Source organism: Mobula hypostoma, chromosome 13 (assembly GCF_963921235.1).
Source record: "Mobula hypostoma chromosome 13, sMobHyp1.1, whole genome shotgun sequence".
Taxonomy (NCBI): domain Eukaryota; kingdom Metazoa; phylum Chordata; class Chondrichthyes; order Myliobatiformes; family Myliobatidae; genus Mobula; species Mobula hypostoma.
In genome coordinates this window covers 59,779,272-59,796,463 of record NC_086109.1, presented here as the reverse complement: position 1 = coordinate 59,796,463, position 17,192 = coordinate 59,779,272, and the positions used below count along the sequence as shown (strand labels likewise).

General features: G+C 45.0%; 1 protein-coding gene across 2 annotated transcripts in view; it reads left to right on the top strand.

Moving 5' to 3' along the window:
• Nucleotides 1-507: 507 nt before the first annotated feature.
• Nucleotides 508-17,192, top strand: part of fah (fumarylacetoacetate hydrolase (fumarylacetoacetase)) — a 69,842-nt gene continuing 53,157 nt past the window's right edge. The window contains exons 1-3 of one of the 2 annotated variants that reach the window (XM_063065772.1): nucleotides 508-768; nucleotides 13,065-13,175; nucleotides 17,005-17,126. In XM_063065772.1, the coding sequence (XP_062921842.1) occupies nucleotides 688-768; nucleotides 13,065-13,175; nucleotides 17,005-17,126 (314 nt within the window). In that variant the 5' untranslated portion in view covers nucleotides 508-687. The remainder of the gene's footprint in view (nucleotides 769-13,064; nucleotides 13,176-17,004; nucleotides 17,127-17,192) is intronic. The other variant, XM_063065771.1, reaches the window with a different exon arrangement.

Genomic DNA, 17,192 nt, shown 5'->3' with positions numbered 1-17,192 from the left:
AATGCACTGCCAGCAATGGTGGTAGAAGCGGATACAATAGGGTGTTTTAAGAGACTGTTAGATAGGTATGTGGAGCTTAGTAAAATAGAGGGCTATGTGGTAACTCTAGGCTGTTTCTAAAGTAGGTTACATGGTCGGCACAACAATGTGGGCCAAAGGGTTTGTAATGTGCTGTAGGTTTCTATGTTCTATATAGGTCAAATGAGGGCAATGGAACTAGCTTGGGTGGGCTCTTGGTCAGCATGAACGAGTCGGACCGAAGGGCCCGTTTTCGTGCTGCGCGACTCAATGATATCTGTGACAAGCACCGTCCCTGGGTGAATGAAGAGTCCACAGCGCCCGCCTATCCTAATACGCGTTCAACAATAAAACGCAGCATATTACTGCCTTAAAATTCCCAAATAACTTGGAAATCAAAACACTGCCAATGTGGAGCATGCGGCCAGAACTCGGCAGGGTCGTGTTTCGGAGACTGGCCGGAGTGGATTTTAGCTTCTCATTAACTACTACAGTAACTCCTCCAACAAGCTCGCAGCTCCAGCAACCCCGGGCAGTGGCCGGAGCCCAGGGCATGGACCGGAGAGCGACGGCGGATCACGGGACTGGGCGGTGCGGTACACCGCGCTGCGATTGGACCTTCCCGGTTTAACAGTCACCGGGGCCGCCGCCGCTGTCACCAGTGCCACCATGTCCTTCCTGAAAGTAGCGGAGAACTCGGACTTCCCCATCCAGAACCTTCCTTACGGAGTCTTTTCCACGGCAGGCAATGTAAGTGTCATTTCACGTGGGAACGAAGTAGTTCATCTCTTCGGGTCCACAATTGGCGCAAGTTCTCGCGACAACTTAGTTTCAACTTCCAGCCGCCGCGAGCATCAGCTGAAGCAATGTTTCCCGATCTTTTCTTTAACCCAACGCCCCCCTAAAGGATCTTCATATTTGCCAACACCCCTCTTACTTTCCGGAGCCCCCATGTCTACCACATGCTAACATGAGAAAAATGATTCTGTTTAAATTTTTTATTTGTCCTTAAACCTAGCTTACACAGTACCTGTGCACTATACAGCAGCTTCGATATCAATGTGATCCTTGAGCCTGATGGTTTTTAGCAAGGGTTGAAGTATCTGGCTCAAGTTGCGACAGCAAAAGCCTTAAGTCCCCATGTGTAACAATGTCCAAGCGGTTTCTGATTTTTGTGAGTATGTGGTTCACTGCACTGAACCCTCTTTCAATAGGGAGGCAAAAGTTTAGGGGTAACATGAGGGGGAACTTATTTACTCAGAGAGTGGTAGCTGTGTGGAATGAGCTTCCAGTAGAAGTGGTGGAGGCAGGTTTCATATTGTCATTTAAAGAAAAATTGGATAGGCATACGGACAGGAAAGGAATGGAGGGTTATGGGCTGAGTGCAGGTTGGTGGGACTAGGTGAGAGTAAGCGTTCGGCACGGACTATAGGGGCTGAGATGGCCTGTTTCCGTGCTGTATTTGTTATATGGTTATAATAAGGTAGGACAGGAGTCCCCAACCTTTTTTGCACTGCAGACCGGTTTAATATTGACAATATTCTTGCAGACCGGCCGACCGGGGGCAGGGGGGGGGCACGGGTAGGGTTGCCAACGAACAAGAGTAGCAGTCAAATGCAAACAACAGGAATTCTGCAGATGCTGGAAATTCCAGCAACACACCTCAAAGTTGCTGGTGAACGCAGCAGGCCAGGCAGCACCTCTAGGAAGAGGTGCAGTCGACGTTTCAGGCCGAGACCCTTCGTCAGGACTAACTGAAGGAAGAGTGAGTAAGGGATGAAAGTTGGAGGGGGAGGGGGAGATCCAAAATGATAGGAGAAGACAGGAAGGGGAGGGATAGAGCCGAGAGCTGGACAGGTGATAGGCAAAAGGGATACGAGAGGATCATGGGACAGGAGGTCCGGGAAGAAAGACAAGGGGGGGGTGACCCAGAGGATGGGCAAGAGGTATATTCAGAGGGACAGAGGGAGAAAAAGGAGAGTGAGAGAAAGAATGTGTGTATCAAAAAAAGTAACAGATGGGGTACGAGGGGGAGGTGGGGCATTAGCAGAAGTTAGAGAAGTCGATGTTCATGCCATCAGGTTGGAGGCTACCCAGACGGAATATAAGATGTTGTTCCTCCAACCTGAGTGTGGCTTCATCTTTACAGTAGAGGAGGCCGTGGATAGACATGTCAGAATGGGAATGGGATGTGGAGTTAAAATGTGTGGCCACTGGGAGATCCTGTTTTCTCTGGCGGACAGAGCGTAGGTGTTCAGCAAAGCGTCTCCCAGTCTGCGTCGGGTCTCACCAATATATAAAAGGCCACATCGAAAGCACCAGACGCAGTGGGGTGATATAATGATAAGTCAATTATCAGGGGAGCTTGAAGTAAGTGTTAAACGAACTTCCAGTAGAAGTGGCAGAAGCAGGTTCGATATTATCATTTAAAGAAAAATTGGATAGGTATCTGGACAGGAAAGAAATGGAGGGTTATGGGCTGAGTGCAGGTCGGTGGGAGTAGGTGAGAGTAGCGTTCGGCACGGACCAGAAGGGCCGAGATCGCCTGTTATTGTTATATGGTTATATAGGTCACTTATAAGTCAATAGCATCATAACATTTTAAGTAATATTTGGATATTAAACGCACAGCACATATTTTCCCTGTATGAATATATAAAATCATTGCAACACACCAATATCGCTGAATCAGTGGGAGCCCTGGGCTTGTTTCCCTGCAACAACACCGTCCTATCAAGGGGTGATGGGAGACAGCGATACTTGAAGGGGGTTCCTGACGTCCAGTCTATTCCGCAGTTTAGTTTTCGTTGCATTCATCGCAGAAAACTCCACTTCGCAGAAAAATGTTGGAAATGGAAGCAACGTTTTGAGTGCTTTCGTGGCTATCTCAGGATATTTAGCCTTGACTTTGATCCAAAATGCCGACAGAGATGTTATGTCAAACATACTTTTCAGCCCATCGTCATTTGCAAGCTCGAGGAGTTGATCGCCTTCCCGCCCTGACACGGATGACGCGCAGGTCATGACCTCGCATGCGTAATGGCTGATCAGTGGCCGTGACAGGGTATGAGGAAAGGTGCAGCTGACCAAATCATGTCGTTTCCTCGCGGCCCGGTAGCGCATGCTCTGCGGCCCGGTACCGGTCCGCGGCCCGATGGTTGGGGACCACTGAGGTAGGGGGATGGAAATGCAATGAAGAGCATTTTCGCTGTTCTCCAAAGACCAAGACAGTGTAGCCACATACCACAAAAGCCGACATTTTTGAAAGGCATTTTTGCTTCGTCATCATTCTGAATTTCGATCATTTCTTCTTGCAAGCTCTCTTTCTGTTCTTCCACCTTGCAAAGAAATGGGTTTATTACCCAGTTTGGAATTTTCAGATTGTTCAAATCATAGAACCATAGAACATTACAGCACAGAAACAGGCCTTTTGGCCCTTCTTGGCTGTGCCGAACCATTTTTCTGCCTCGTCCCACTGACTTGCACACGGACCACATCCTTCCATACACCTCCCATCCATGTACCTGTCCAAGTTTTTAAATGTTAAAAGTGAGCCCGCATTTACCACTTCATCTGGCAGCTCATTCCACACTCCCACCACTCTCTGTGTGAAGAAGCCCCCTCTAATGTTCCCTTTAAACTTTTCCCCCTTCACCCTTAACCCATGTCCTCTTTTTTTTCTCCCCCAGCCTCAGTGGAAAAAGCCTGCTTGCATTCTCTCTTTCTATACCCATCATAATTTTATAAACCTCTATCAAATCTCTCCTCATTCTTCTAAGCTCCAGGGAATAAAGTCCTAACCTATTCAACCTTTCTCTGTAACTGAGTTTCTCAAGTCCCAGCAACATCCTTGTAAACCTTCTCTGCACTCTTTCAACCTTATTAATATCCTTCCTGTAATTTGGTGACCAAAACTGCACACATTACTCCAAATATGAGAATATCAATATTAATACAAGAATTCGAGGTTAAAGACCCTAGCCTTGCTAGTTCTTCAGGATAAAAGGTTATACTAGCACCTCCATCATCCCACAAGCAGAGGAACCATTCAGTCAGTGATTCCCCAGACCTTTGTTCAAAACGAGCAGCCATCTCAGATAGCTCCTTATCATTATACTTGTACCCGAGAGTCTGTACTCCCGGCTGCCCATGGACATTTTTCTGAGAAGTCACCACAACAGGCCGAGCCAGCAATGGTTCTGGGGCCAAAGCAGTTTCCCCCTCACCAAAGGACCCATTATCATTGTACCATATATCCCCATCCCAGGCGTCTGGGTCTCCCCTGGATAGCAACATCGATCTTATCTTCATGGGATCGGGGGGGTATAATTCTGGCAGTGGGCCGCCTCCTGATGTTTAATTTGCACTAGCCTACATGCCATCTTAGTTCCCTTATCCTCAGCTTCCTGTGCCCTATTCTGACTGGTCCTCACCACCTCAGTCATTACTGAGCACCTCTCTTCAAAGCATTCACTTCATACCGTGCACAATCCTGATTTGATGGAGACAGACGTGAGAAGCACGGAGGAACGTCTGGTGAAACTTCTGAAATGCCCGCTTCACTGCCGCTGCTACTGTGCGATCGAGAATCTCCGGAGGGGAAGCCCCCAAATCCTCGGCTTTGCCTATTGCCAGTTGCCGGTTGCCGGGGCCGGGGCCGGGGTCGAAGCACTCGGCAGAGATGGTGCTCGGTGTCGGAGGCTCGAAGTTTTCGGACGGACTCAAGAGTCGGCTATGGTCGGGTGCTTCCAGGGTGCTGCATCGGCAAGTTTGCGGCGCTGGAAGCTCATGGCAGAGAGAGTTTTTCTTCCTTCTACCGTCTGCATGAGATGATGGGACTTTCGAGAGACTTTGAGGCTTTTTTTTTTACCGTGCCCATGGTCTGTTCTTTATCAAATTACGGTATTGCTTTGCACTGTTGTAACTATATGTTATAATTATATGGTTTTTGTCAGTTTTTCAGTTGGTTTGTCTTGTGTTTCTGTGATATCATTCTGGAGGAACATTGTATCATTTCTTAATGCATGCATTACTAAATGACAATAAAAGAGGACTGCGTGTCCTCATAATCTAATCTAAATCCCTCAATTTATCCTTTTCTTGTTCCACTTCATGGGTCCTTTTGAAATGTTGGTGCAAGGCTGTGGCCAGCTGCCAACAGCCATCAGTATGAGAACCCCATTTTGATGGAAAATTTATTTCTCACAACAATCTAGCCATTTTACTTCCCAATTTCTCACCAGGATTATCTAGGCGATCATCCCAATTTATGGGAGGTCCCAATTTGGCAAGGGTGTTAGCAAGTGCAGCAAACCCATCAGTATTGTCTGTCCAGCAACACACATCAAAGTTGCTGGTGAACGCAGCAGGCTTTGAATCAATTTTGAAAATCCTTCTTCAGTGACTGCAGGTATAAGCAGTACCCTTGCAAATAACTGTCTGTGAAAGAGAGTGCCATACTTTCCATGCAGGGAAACTGAGAACATTCTTCTCCCAATGTTTTCCTTGTATTTTTCCAATGTTGCAATAAAAGTGGACACTGCACTTTTTGCCTGGATTAAATTGAAATTCTCACCCTGCAGTTTCATATTTAGAATGTTCATTTTGTCATACAGATTGGCTAGGTATGCCAAATCTCCATGTAGAAGTTCAATCTTGTTTCTCAAGCTTTTGTCAGCTTGGAGCAAAAATTCAAGCACAGTGTCAAAAAGATCAAAGAACCATTTTAAGCAGCAGCCTTTTGACAGCCAATGCACCTCAGTGTGAAGAAGCAAACGTTCAAACTCTTCATTGTTATCTTGGCATAACTGGGGAAATATTCTGCTCTTTAATAGATGAGCTTTAATTTTGTTGATAGCAGATATTACAAGAGTTATGCTTGAAAAAAGTCACTAGTTGAGTTTTTTTGGCAGAAAGATGTTGATGGTGAATTATACAATGGATTGCAAACAGACTTGGAATTTCTTTTTTCATAAATGTCACTAAAGCAGCATAGTGACTTGTCATATATTGTGCACAAGAAATCATATTCCTAATCGGAATACTTTTATCCTCAATATACATTCTGTGCTCATCGTAGATTGATTCTCCATTGATATTTGTTTTAATTTTTTACAAAAGAGAATCCCTTCATAAACTTTCCATTTTTGATAAAATGTACATGTGCAGTTAGCAATTCCGCGTTGTCTCACACAGTTAAATCATTCAGTTGTATCCCAAATTCTGTTTTTTTGTAGCTCTCTGCATAGTTGATACTCGATGTCTTCACTCATTTCATCAATATGATAAGCTACAGTTATTACTCAGAAGAATTAATTTTAAAGTACTGGTGTCCATTCTGAGAACAGTTGTGAGCACTTCTGACACCAATTATGAGATTTTCCACACTTCCCATCATTTTGGAAATATTATAAGAAGCAATGAGACCCCTATCCAGGTCACTTCCAGCTTCCTTGGCAAATAACTTGAGTGTGCAATGCTTTTCCAATGCTTCTTTCATCTTCTGGAATTGAGTAATACCACAAGCAGCCTTTTTAGGGTGTGTTTTACAGAAGTGTTCCTGCAATCTTGATGGTTTCATGGCTTCATTAGACATACAGTATTACAAATAAGACACATGGGGCATCACTGATCTGATGGGAGTGGAATAAAACCGTTCTCCAGGTTTGTAACATTGTATTGACAAACTTTCTGTAGTTTCTGTTTCGTAGCAGGATTAGAATTCAAGGCTTCATTGCCTTCAGACTTGTAGAGATCGCGCAGTACGTATTTATCCATCATTAATGGGGCTAAATTAAAATAAAAAATTAACACAAAATGGGAATGTCTATCAGATGCTGACGATGACAGTGAGTTGAGGAGGATGGAATGATGGTAGTGGCAGACAAAGGAACGGCGAGGTGAAGATGAAGACGATCACAACAGTGAAAATTACGTTAACAAGGATTCAGACTGGAATTTGAGTGTTAGTCGGGATAGAGCTGGTGTTCGGCAAGTTACCTTTATACTATTCCAGTTAGTGCGATTGACCAATCACGTAAAGTCTCATAATCTCCAAAGATGTTCCTTGACCACCCTTTGAACACCTCAAGAGGAATCCCCATGGTCAGCAGGTTCACTGATTGGCTCTGTTTCACCGTTTGGTTTTGGCCAGTGCTGTATCGTTGCACAACCTGTTTTCTGTAGATCTGTAGAGAAAGTTGAGAGGATGTACTTGACCTGCCAACTGTTAAATTGCATGAACTCATTTTGTGCTGCGAGTCAAGGGGAACTGTTGGGCACCCTGGTTGCTAATTTATGCATCCCCAATAAGTCTGGTTGGTAAGGTCGAATGAGATTGCCGAGTCAAAGATACGTTGTGACAACGAGTGCTCACCGCCTGCAGAGCTTTGGTTCTTCTTGTGTTCCAGTGCCTTGTCCTTTTCTTTGGAAGTGCCTCAAGTTAGGGCGCCACTTACCGCCCCTCCCCCCAAGAATCGTGAATGCTCCCTGAGGACTTCTCTTTCTCCCAATGCCCCCTTAAAACACGTAACTGCCCCCTTTGGAGGTGGGTCTTACTGCCCCCCTTGGGAATCACTGAGCTAAAGTAAAACCAGCAACCTCCAGAAACTCTCGGTGTGTCAGGCAGGATCTGTGAAGGGAGAATCGAGGGTAACGTTTCTTCTGAATTTCCTGCCTGGTGTTAGCAGCACTGTAACACTGTAGGATAGAAATTACTCAGAGTACAGGTTGATCTTTTGAAATGTTAACTTTCTAAATCTACAATATTAAAATCTTTACAACCAATTTGTTTATTTTTGTTTTGAAAGTCAGTGTTTTAAAATGTGCCCTTGCTAGAGATGTAGATCTGTGTACAAAGATGAAAGTGAAGGCTTGTAAGGAGGCAGGATTTTCATATCCTGACAAAGTTCAATCTCTCATCCTGTCTGGTTCCTGTAATGGAAACGGAAATTGCTGGAAAGCATAGGGAGTCAGGCAGCAGCTGTGGAGAGGGAACATTGCACTTTCAGGGCCTATAGGGGCAGAGCAATCAGATCCAAGTGGGCAGAGAAACAAATGATAATCTGCTTTCTTTCATGTGATGCTGTTTGAATGGGAAATGTTGGCTCAGGCTGGGAAAGAGCTATCACCGACTTTCTCTGAAATAGACTCCACTCCAGAAACAGCTCAGAACAGATGCAAGGGAAACAGTTTGGACTTTCCTAATACTGCAGGGGATGGGGGGGGGGGGGCGCGTGCAGGATTGAAGTAGCTTTATTTGGGCTGTCCGTCCTCAGAATTTTTACATTAATCCCAGAGCTACTGTTGAGCAGTTAGAATGTACAGTATGAACATTGTGAGGAAGGTGTGCACCCTTTACATACGAGAATATCTGCTATATATCATTGTCTTTGATTAAACTGCATTCAGTGATGAAGTATCCTGAGATAATTTTGAGAAATGGTGAAAGAACCTTGAAGTGATTAGGCAGAGACTGCTACAAATGTTCATCAGGTCTGCAGAGAGAGCGAGTTAATATTAGGCCAATGCCCTTTCATGAGAACAAGGAAAAGTAGTTGTAAGTGGCAGAAAAAGTGGGGGCAGCTAGACACCAAAGGGAAAGGTCTGACAGAGTGAAAATGAGGATGTTGAATGGGATAGATGGTGAAGGAGGCAGCTGTGAGACAGCAGTGATTAAACCTGAGCTGTGTCTGATTAAATTACTGTAAGAAAAGCAGAGAAACAGTGACTGCTAGAGATGTGAGATTAAAGGACAGAATGGTTGATGAAATGAAGTTGCAGAATTGCAAGTTGTTACCAATAGGGTGTGTAATAGTGGATGTGAATGATCAATGTAACTCCAAAAACTCAGACATCTTTAAGGATTGTGACTAACCACTTTATAGGTTCCAGCAATGTTCTTTTGTAAATTCTGGAGGCAGGCTTGAATAAATGTCACCGTTTGAACTCTCCCATGGTCAAACATTTGTAAATGTAAATGTTCATACATTTGTCGTACAGGTTAAAACCTCATTGTGGTGAGTCTTTGAGGCTGATGTTCAATCGAAGGTGAGCAGATTAGAGATCAAGAAGAAAGGGGGCATTTACAAAGATCTGAATTTTAAAACAAAAAGAATTTTCAGTCTCTATTTCAGATTTCCAGCATCTACAATTTTTTGATGTTCATCTTCAAAGTTTGGTATGAACATGACAGCGAAGATCAAAGGGGAAGACAGAAGCAAATGTTGCCCTGGTCACACCTCAGCTGTGATGGGAATCTCAACAGTTTCAACCAATGAAGGAGTCCTTCCATTCCAACTGGCCAAATAATGCCATTAAAGGAGAGGGTAAAGGTGAATGTGTTGACCTTCGGGGTGAGAGAGAGAGAGAGAGAGAGAGAGAGAGAGACCTGAGCAAGACTGAAGCAAGCAGCATTTCATGCATGCCACAGAAAGGTTCACATAACTGGGAGCGACGTGGGTTCCCATTGCTACAACTTTGATTTGGGAGCAAGTGTGAGGAATTAAAGGGAAGTTGTTCAATGTGAGGATAAATTCAGCCAGGTGAAGAGGGAGGGTGAGGCAGGAGGGTGCATGGTGAGGGCAGTGGTTGGGGGAAGAAGACAGTGGATGATGAGGGTTTGGCTGAAGAAAGAAATGTTGGGTTGGGGGCCATTGGATGAAGAGGATGGTAGGTCATAAGGGCACTGGGTTGGGGGGGAATAGAGTAGGAGGGTGATGGAGGAACTGATTAGTCTCAGTACTATGGAGAAGCAAAGACCCCTCAGGCTATCCTGTTGTGGGATGGAGGTGTCGAGGAGAAACAAAGTAAGCTTCAGGATACAGACTGCTCAAAGTGCAATCCAATTAGGAGTACCATCAGGTCCAGCAATGTGTACTCAGAACATTCAGTAACCTGATACTGAAGTGGTTAAACTTGAAAGTTAATGAGAGACCCCACCAGTAATCAGTGACTGCATTTGCAGTGAGTGCAAAGGTTTACTGTACTTTGCCAAAGAGCGTTATAAAGTTTGCAGTGTAAGTTTTATCGGCTGGCCCATTTGGGACCTTGATCATGTTGGTCTGTTGGCCTTGGATTGATCATCAAGAGTACATCTCCTCATCAATCATTGTCAGACCAGTCAACAAAAACTGCTTGAAATAAGGGAAACTGCAGACAATATGTAACTGATTTATACCCCTGATGGACCTAACAGGCAGAGAATATAAGTGCTAAACTATTCAGTCTATGAGATGAAAGATTCCTACGTCTAAACCTAGAAAATACTTAGTCTCAAACACAAAGGATTCTCCAGATTCTTGAAATCTTGAGCAACACACACAAAATACTGGAGGACCTTAGCAAGTCAGGCAGCATCTATGGAGGGGAATAAACAGTCGACGTTTCAGGCCGAGACCCTTCATCAGGACTTAGTATAGGTCGACCTTCACTAATCTGGCACCATTGGGACCTGAGGAGTGCCGGACTAGTGAAAATGCCGAATTACAGAAGGATCACATTAAGCATAATCAGTGCCGGATTATCGAAGGAACCGGATTACAGGTAGTCAGATTAGTGAAGGTCGACCGGTACTTACTTTTGTTCAGTTTACTCATGTAATGATTCAATGAGTAACATTATTCTGCGAACTAGACTGAGATTGTGATACTTTGCATCATCTGAAATCACTGAAGTTGGTGTTGGGAGAGTAATCTCTCTGTGGGTGCTGCTGTTGTTGCTTTTTGTGCCCTCTGGTGCATCAGGCAGCATTCTTGCCGTTTCTGTAGTATTTGATGCTCAAGCCAGCACAGATGGAAAGCGTGCAAGGAGCCAGCCGGATTCGAACTCGGGACCATTCACCTTGAAGTTCGGTGCTGATGTCACTACACCATCGATGGGCTTTGCAGTGCTATTGAAGAGAAGGAAAACATCGGGTACATTGGACAAGGGGAAGTGCTGAAGGCCTTTCCACGACACCAGTAGTATCACAAGCTGCTGTATTATCCAAAACGTAGGCAGCTGGGTTAGGGGAGTCAAGGGAAAAGATGACAGCAGAGTTGCAAATGGCAGGATTGATCGGATGATGGATGGTATCCAGCTGTCTCCCATAATAAAGGCACTCACCCTGATCAACACCACAGCTTAATCCAATTCATAAAGATATGCTACTTATTTCTTTAGGTTTCTTCTTCATGCAACAGGTGGTGAGCTAATTTAACTCCCAGAAAGAACAACATTAGGTTTTTATTAAACTTCATCAGGCTATTAGATAAAGAAGTTTTCTCTAACATCACTTTTTTCTTAAAAGCCCATTCAGAATATGTTGCAATATTGGGCAGGTTGGGAGAGGCAGATTCACTGGTCACACAGTACTGAAACAGGCCCTTCAGCTAACCGAGCCCATGCTGACCATGAAGAACTAGCCCCGTTTTCTTCTGGGCACGGTCCCAAAAACTACGCCCGGCACCTTCCACTCACGCACAAGTGGAACAATTTGCAACGGTCAGTTGAAGTGCTAACCGGCGCGTCTCTGGGATGTGGGAGAAAGCTAGCGCAGTCACACTAAACCCACATTGTCACAGGAGGAACGTGCACACTCCACGCAGACACTGCTGGAGATCGGGATTGAATCTGGGTCACTGGAGCTGTCGGCAGCAGCACTACCCGCCGTGTCACTGCACCACCCTCTCCTGCTGCAGCTACTGCATACAAATAGCTCCAACGTTTTATCCCCATTACCACAGCAACTTCTTTAAAACATTTAAGAGATACTTTGCACGTTAATCTCTTTTTTACTGCTGCAGTTAAAGCCTACCAAGTTTAACTAGTAACTATAGGTAACAGTGAAAGGGCAGTTTTTATTGCATATTTATTAGTTACCTACTTCCAAGACGACCACAAACTTGTCACAGGGTTTAGAGGCTTGCATACCTCAATGGCCCAGAGAGCTCTGTTGTCTGGAGTCAGGGCCTTGTGCTTTCGGTCTTGGTGGGTCACTCATGCCAAACAGGTCAAAGGGTAGAGGCCAGACTAAGAGTGGTCCACTGGTCCTCCAGGTTCGGGAGTTCAGCTCAGGACTAACAACCCTGACTGGTCAAACAAAATTATTATGGAAACAGCAATGAAGAATCCTTCTTTATCTATGTGCGACTAAGAATACTGAACCATACCAGGGGCACGATGGAGAAGATGACCAAGGACAAACAGAGGTAGAGGACCTTCATTGCTGCCCTAAATGCCAGCGCTGCAGCGGCCAATAAGTATTAGTTATCTTGAGGATACTGAACTGACCACATTGTCTACGCTCCAAGGCCCGACACTGCCGGTGTTGTCCACATCACCCAGAATCTGTGTCCGCCAACCCATCTCCACTGAGCATCCCTTCCAGTGGGACATTTTGGAACTGCTGATGCAGATGATGGATTCAACACTTAGAGTAAAGTTTTCTACAAGTCTTTTCTCCAGGAGGCTGGGATAACTGGAGCAGAAAAGTCTATGTTAAACTTTCTAAGTGTTGCAATGATCAATGGAGTTGGATTCACCTTCACTAATTTCTGTCAAAGGACACCCTGGTCCCTCTGAGTAGCCGCACCTGTCAGTGTCAGTGGATTGTGATGGCAACTTCAGCTTTTTTACATGTTACATTGAGGTGTGGTCACGGTGTTTGTTACCTCCCGCTGTGCTGGGCTGTGCTGTCTGGAAAGGACAGTGAAATAATCAGTAGTGGAAGGGTGTATCTGCAGTGGTGTGAGATGCACATACTTTTTAGAGCAGGGTTGAAGTCTTCGTGTGGAAAGAGGTGTTGACCACTTTGAACATTCTGAACGTTGGTGGCTTTAATCCCATAAGATAGAGGAGCAGAATTAGACCATTTGGCCCATCAAGTCTGCTCCAGCATTTCAGCGTGGCTGATCCAATTTTCTTCTCAGGCCCAATCTCCTGCCTTCTCTCCATAACCTTTTGTGCCCTGATCAATCAGGAATCTAGGATCAAGAATCCCATCGCTCTTCCGTTGTACATTTATTAACATCTGTCTTTTATAATCTCTACATTTTTATCTTGTCCAGCCTATCCATAGAATTGGTGTTGCCATTGGAGACCAGATATTGGACCTTAGCATCGTAAAGCATCTCTTCACTGGTCCTGTTCTATCCTCAAGCCAACATGTATTCACTCAGGTAACAACTGCATCAGGCGCGGGTCTTGGTGCAAAATAATTGCTGGCTCTTTGGAGCTCATTGAAAGGGTTGATTTACCTTTGACGCAGAAGTCGTATGGGGTTGTGCAGTAGTGTGTAGTTAGTGTAGCTGGTAGAGCCTGGAGAGTATGGTTTCCCTTGGTTCACTTTCCTATCCACTCCCTTCCCCATGGGAGCTTCTCCATGGGAGTTTTGTCGAGTGTGGCAGAGGGTCACGGATCAGGGGTTTGACTGGGTAGGGTGCCAATGGACAGGCAGAAATTACTGCTCTCTCAAGGTGATGTTAGAGGAATTTGGGCTTACTGAAGGACAAAGGTGACCTGGGTCAGATGTCCAGGAATTCCAGGATGGAATTGGGGATTGGAAGCTTTGTCCTTTCAGGGATCAGGTAACTGGAATCTGGGGACAATGCCTATGGTTTGGAACCCAGGCTGATGAGCTGGCTGTGAATGGCTGTTGGGGAGAGAAGCTGGTTAATGTTATCCTCTGTAAACACGAGGAATTCTGCAGATGCTGGAAATTCAAGCAACACACATCAAAGTTGCTGGTGAACGCAGCAGGCCAGGCAGCATTTCTGGGAAGAGGTACAGTCGATGTTTCAGGCCGGGACCCTTCGTCAGGACTAACTTAGGTCCAAGGTCCAATATCTGGTCTCCAATGGCAGGACTAACGTTTGTCCTGACGAAGGGTCTTGGCCTGAAATATCGACTGTACCTCTTCCTAGAGATGCTGCCTGGCCTGCTGCGTTCACCAGCAACTTTAATGTTAATTATATTCAGAGCAGGTTTAGAAGTCAAACAGGTTTGAAGTTACAGTGAAGGAGGAAAGATGGAAAGAGCAATAGTTATCTGCCTTGTTCTGATCTGTCTTGTAACCATTTCTACAACTATTAAATAATTCAGTCAGCACTTTTGGATGATTTATTTGTAACTCAGACATTCATAAAGGCATTCTGATGTTCCCAGCAGAGGGCACCCCAACCTCATAAGACTGCATATACCTCCTGCAACGCTGACAATTGGTTCAGCAGTGGAACAGAATGAGTTTTTCTGAGATAGGTTCTGTACATCACGTGCAAATCCAGTATTTATTACCCATCACTAATTACCCTTCTGAGGGTGGTGGTGGGCCCCTGCAGTCCTTTGGGTGAATGTGCTCCACAGTGTTATTGTTTCAGGACTTAGACCGGGCGGTGATGAAGTCGGGTGCTCATGTTGGAACCAGTAGGTGCACCTGCTGCCCTTGTCCTTCCTGACACATTGAGGTCCTGGGCTGGGAAGTGCTCTCAGGGTAGCCTGGGTGGGGAAGTACAATGAACTTTGTAGCCCTCTGCACCAGTAGTGCAGGCAGGGAGTGTTTAGGGTAGTTGATGGAGGGTCAACCAAATGTCCTGGGTGGTGGTGAGCTTCCAGAGTTGTTGGTGCTGCACTCGTCCAGTTAAGTGGAGAGAATTCCATCACAAGGCACAGATCAGGAAGGTGAACGATGAAACTTTGTGGTGTCAGGTGATAAGTCACTTGCCTCAGAATACCTGGTCTTTAACCTGCCCTTGTACCCTATGGCATCTAGGCGCCTGCTTCAGGTGAGGAACTCCCAGATGAGGGAAATAGTGATATCAAGAGTGGGTAGTCAAAGATGCCGCTTGTTTGGCATTTTTGTAGAATAAATATTACTTTTCACTTATCAGCCATGCCTGAGTGTTGTCCACCTCATACTGTGTGTGTGTGTGTGTGTGGTGTGCGTGTGTGTGTGTGGTGTGTGTGTGGTGTGTGTGTGTGTGTGGTGTGTGTGTGTGTGTGGTGTGCGTGTGTGATGCGTGTGTGGTGTGCGTGTGTGGTGTGTGTGTGGTGTGTGTGTGTGGTGTGGTGTGCGTGTGTTGTGTGTGCGTGTGTGTGTGTGTGTGTGTGTGGTGTGTGTGTGTGTGCACGTGCGCATGTGCAGAAGTATTGGTGAGGAGTTGCAAATGGAATTGAGTGTTGTGCATTTCGGACCTTTGAAGGAGGTTTGTGATGATGGTGGTTTAGTCCAGGACACGGACACGGCTGTGAGGAGCTGCTTGGGGAATAAAGCTGTTCAAGTGGATGGAGTGGCTGTGGGAGAGCATTTGGAGAAAGTGATCATAACTTAATGCATTTTAAAGTGGTCAAGGGTAAGGATAGGATGGACCAGTAATAAAGGTTGGGATAGACAATTTACTAACACAAAGGAGTACATGGCAAAGGTAGACTGGGAGCATCTATGTGCAATAAGTCTACATCTGCACAATTAAAGTGATAACAGAGCTAATGAGTGGAGCTGCAGGATGAAGGTTGCAGTGAGTCACCACACTCCAGGGCTGTCTTGCCACGGGATGGGAGGATTCCAAAGGAGAATCAACAACAATTCAAGGCCCAAAATGTCCCTTTAAGGGTAAAAGCGCAGGATAGGGAATAGGAAATAGGTACCTGGATATTGAGGGTGGAGTAAGGAGAGGAGAGGGACGTCAGACAGGTTTGGGGACCTAATTGTAAAAGAGGTCTGTCATGAGAATGAGCAAAGGGGGGTGCTGAAATAGAAAATGTAGAATGCACAAAGGGGTCGTGAAAGCTCAGTGAGAGACAGAGGATGTTCAGAGCAAAAGGATAACTAAGGAAAGAGTACGGCCCATTGGGGCAACTTGGACCCAGAGACACAGGTGAGGTCTAATTAATAATTTGTTTAGCGGATTCCAGTTACTTGGGAAACAATGGGACCAGTACATTTTGGCCCAATTAAGTGGCTGCCCTAATTAGTTGAAGTTTCATGGAACTAGTTAAAAAGGTATATAAAACTACTGTGTAACCAACTAACAAATTATGTATTTAAATGAAATGCAGAACAAATTAGCACACCACCAATATCATTACAGTGCTATAAAACTAATAGTTATTGCAGGAGGAATTCATAATGTGTACACTGCTGTGTTCTTTTGATTGAGTGTAAATGAACAAAATCAGCACAGACATCTAGTGCAGGTAGTGGACTACTTTCACATGATTGCATCCTCCAAATTTTTTTTTAATTGTAACATTCAAGATGAATATTGTTACCATCAATATAGTCGTAGTTCCTAACTTGTTGCAGTTGTTTCATTTTCACTCCCAGCCATTACTAGCATCTACAAGCCTCAAAGCTTGAATCCGCAGCAAGCAAAGCTGTTCTGAATTATTTTCGTGCTTATTTCTCATCAACTATCGGTGACAAAACTCACTGCTTTTTTGAACAGAAGCACACGCAACAGATGCTATTTTAAAATTATTCACTGTAAGCACAGTGTAATGATTAATTACCAAACAAGTGCACATGAGTGACACTAGTTAGAAATTGCTCAGCATCAGTCTTCTGTCCCAATTAAGAAACGTGTATCCCAAATAAATGAAATGGAACCAGAGCCAATTAAACAATGGCCCAATTAACTGGAATCTTGGGTATTTGTAGAGTTCAGTGAAGGCAAAGTGAAAATCTAGTGCAGGTCTCCATAAGTAAAGAAGAGGTACTCAACACCTTGAATTGAAGGTGGATAAATCCCCAGGACCAGATGGGTTGATCCTGGGTTACACGGGAGTGAAGGGAAGAGGGTGCTGGTGTTTCTGCTCAGTTCTTTAAACCACTACAGCCTTGCTCTGTTGCAGCTCAGCCAATTAATTTCCAAGGTTCCCAGAAGAAAAGATGTTTCATCTGTACACACTGGAGGGTAGCATTGGCTTAGTACTTGCACTGACTTAGATTCACAGCATAATACAGTAGGCAGGAAGTTACTTGGCTCATTGTTCCCTGGATTTATTTTCCAGCCGACTCTGAACTCCTTCATGGCTCTGGGACGGGATGCCTGGAGGGAAGCTCGAGCCTTTCTCCAGAAACTTCTGTCAGCCAATGAACCAGCTCTGCGGGATAACAAGGAACTGCGGAAGAAGTAAGTTACGGACCTGATCATGAGATGATTTCGATTCCGGTTTGAATCTGATGTAGCCTGTTATGA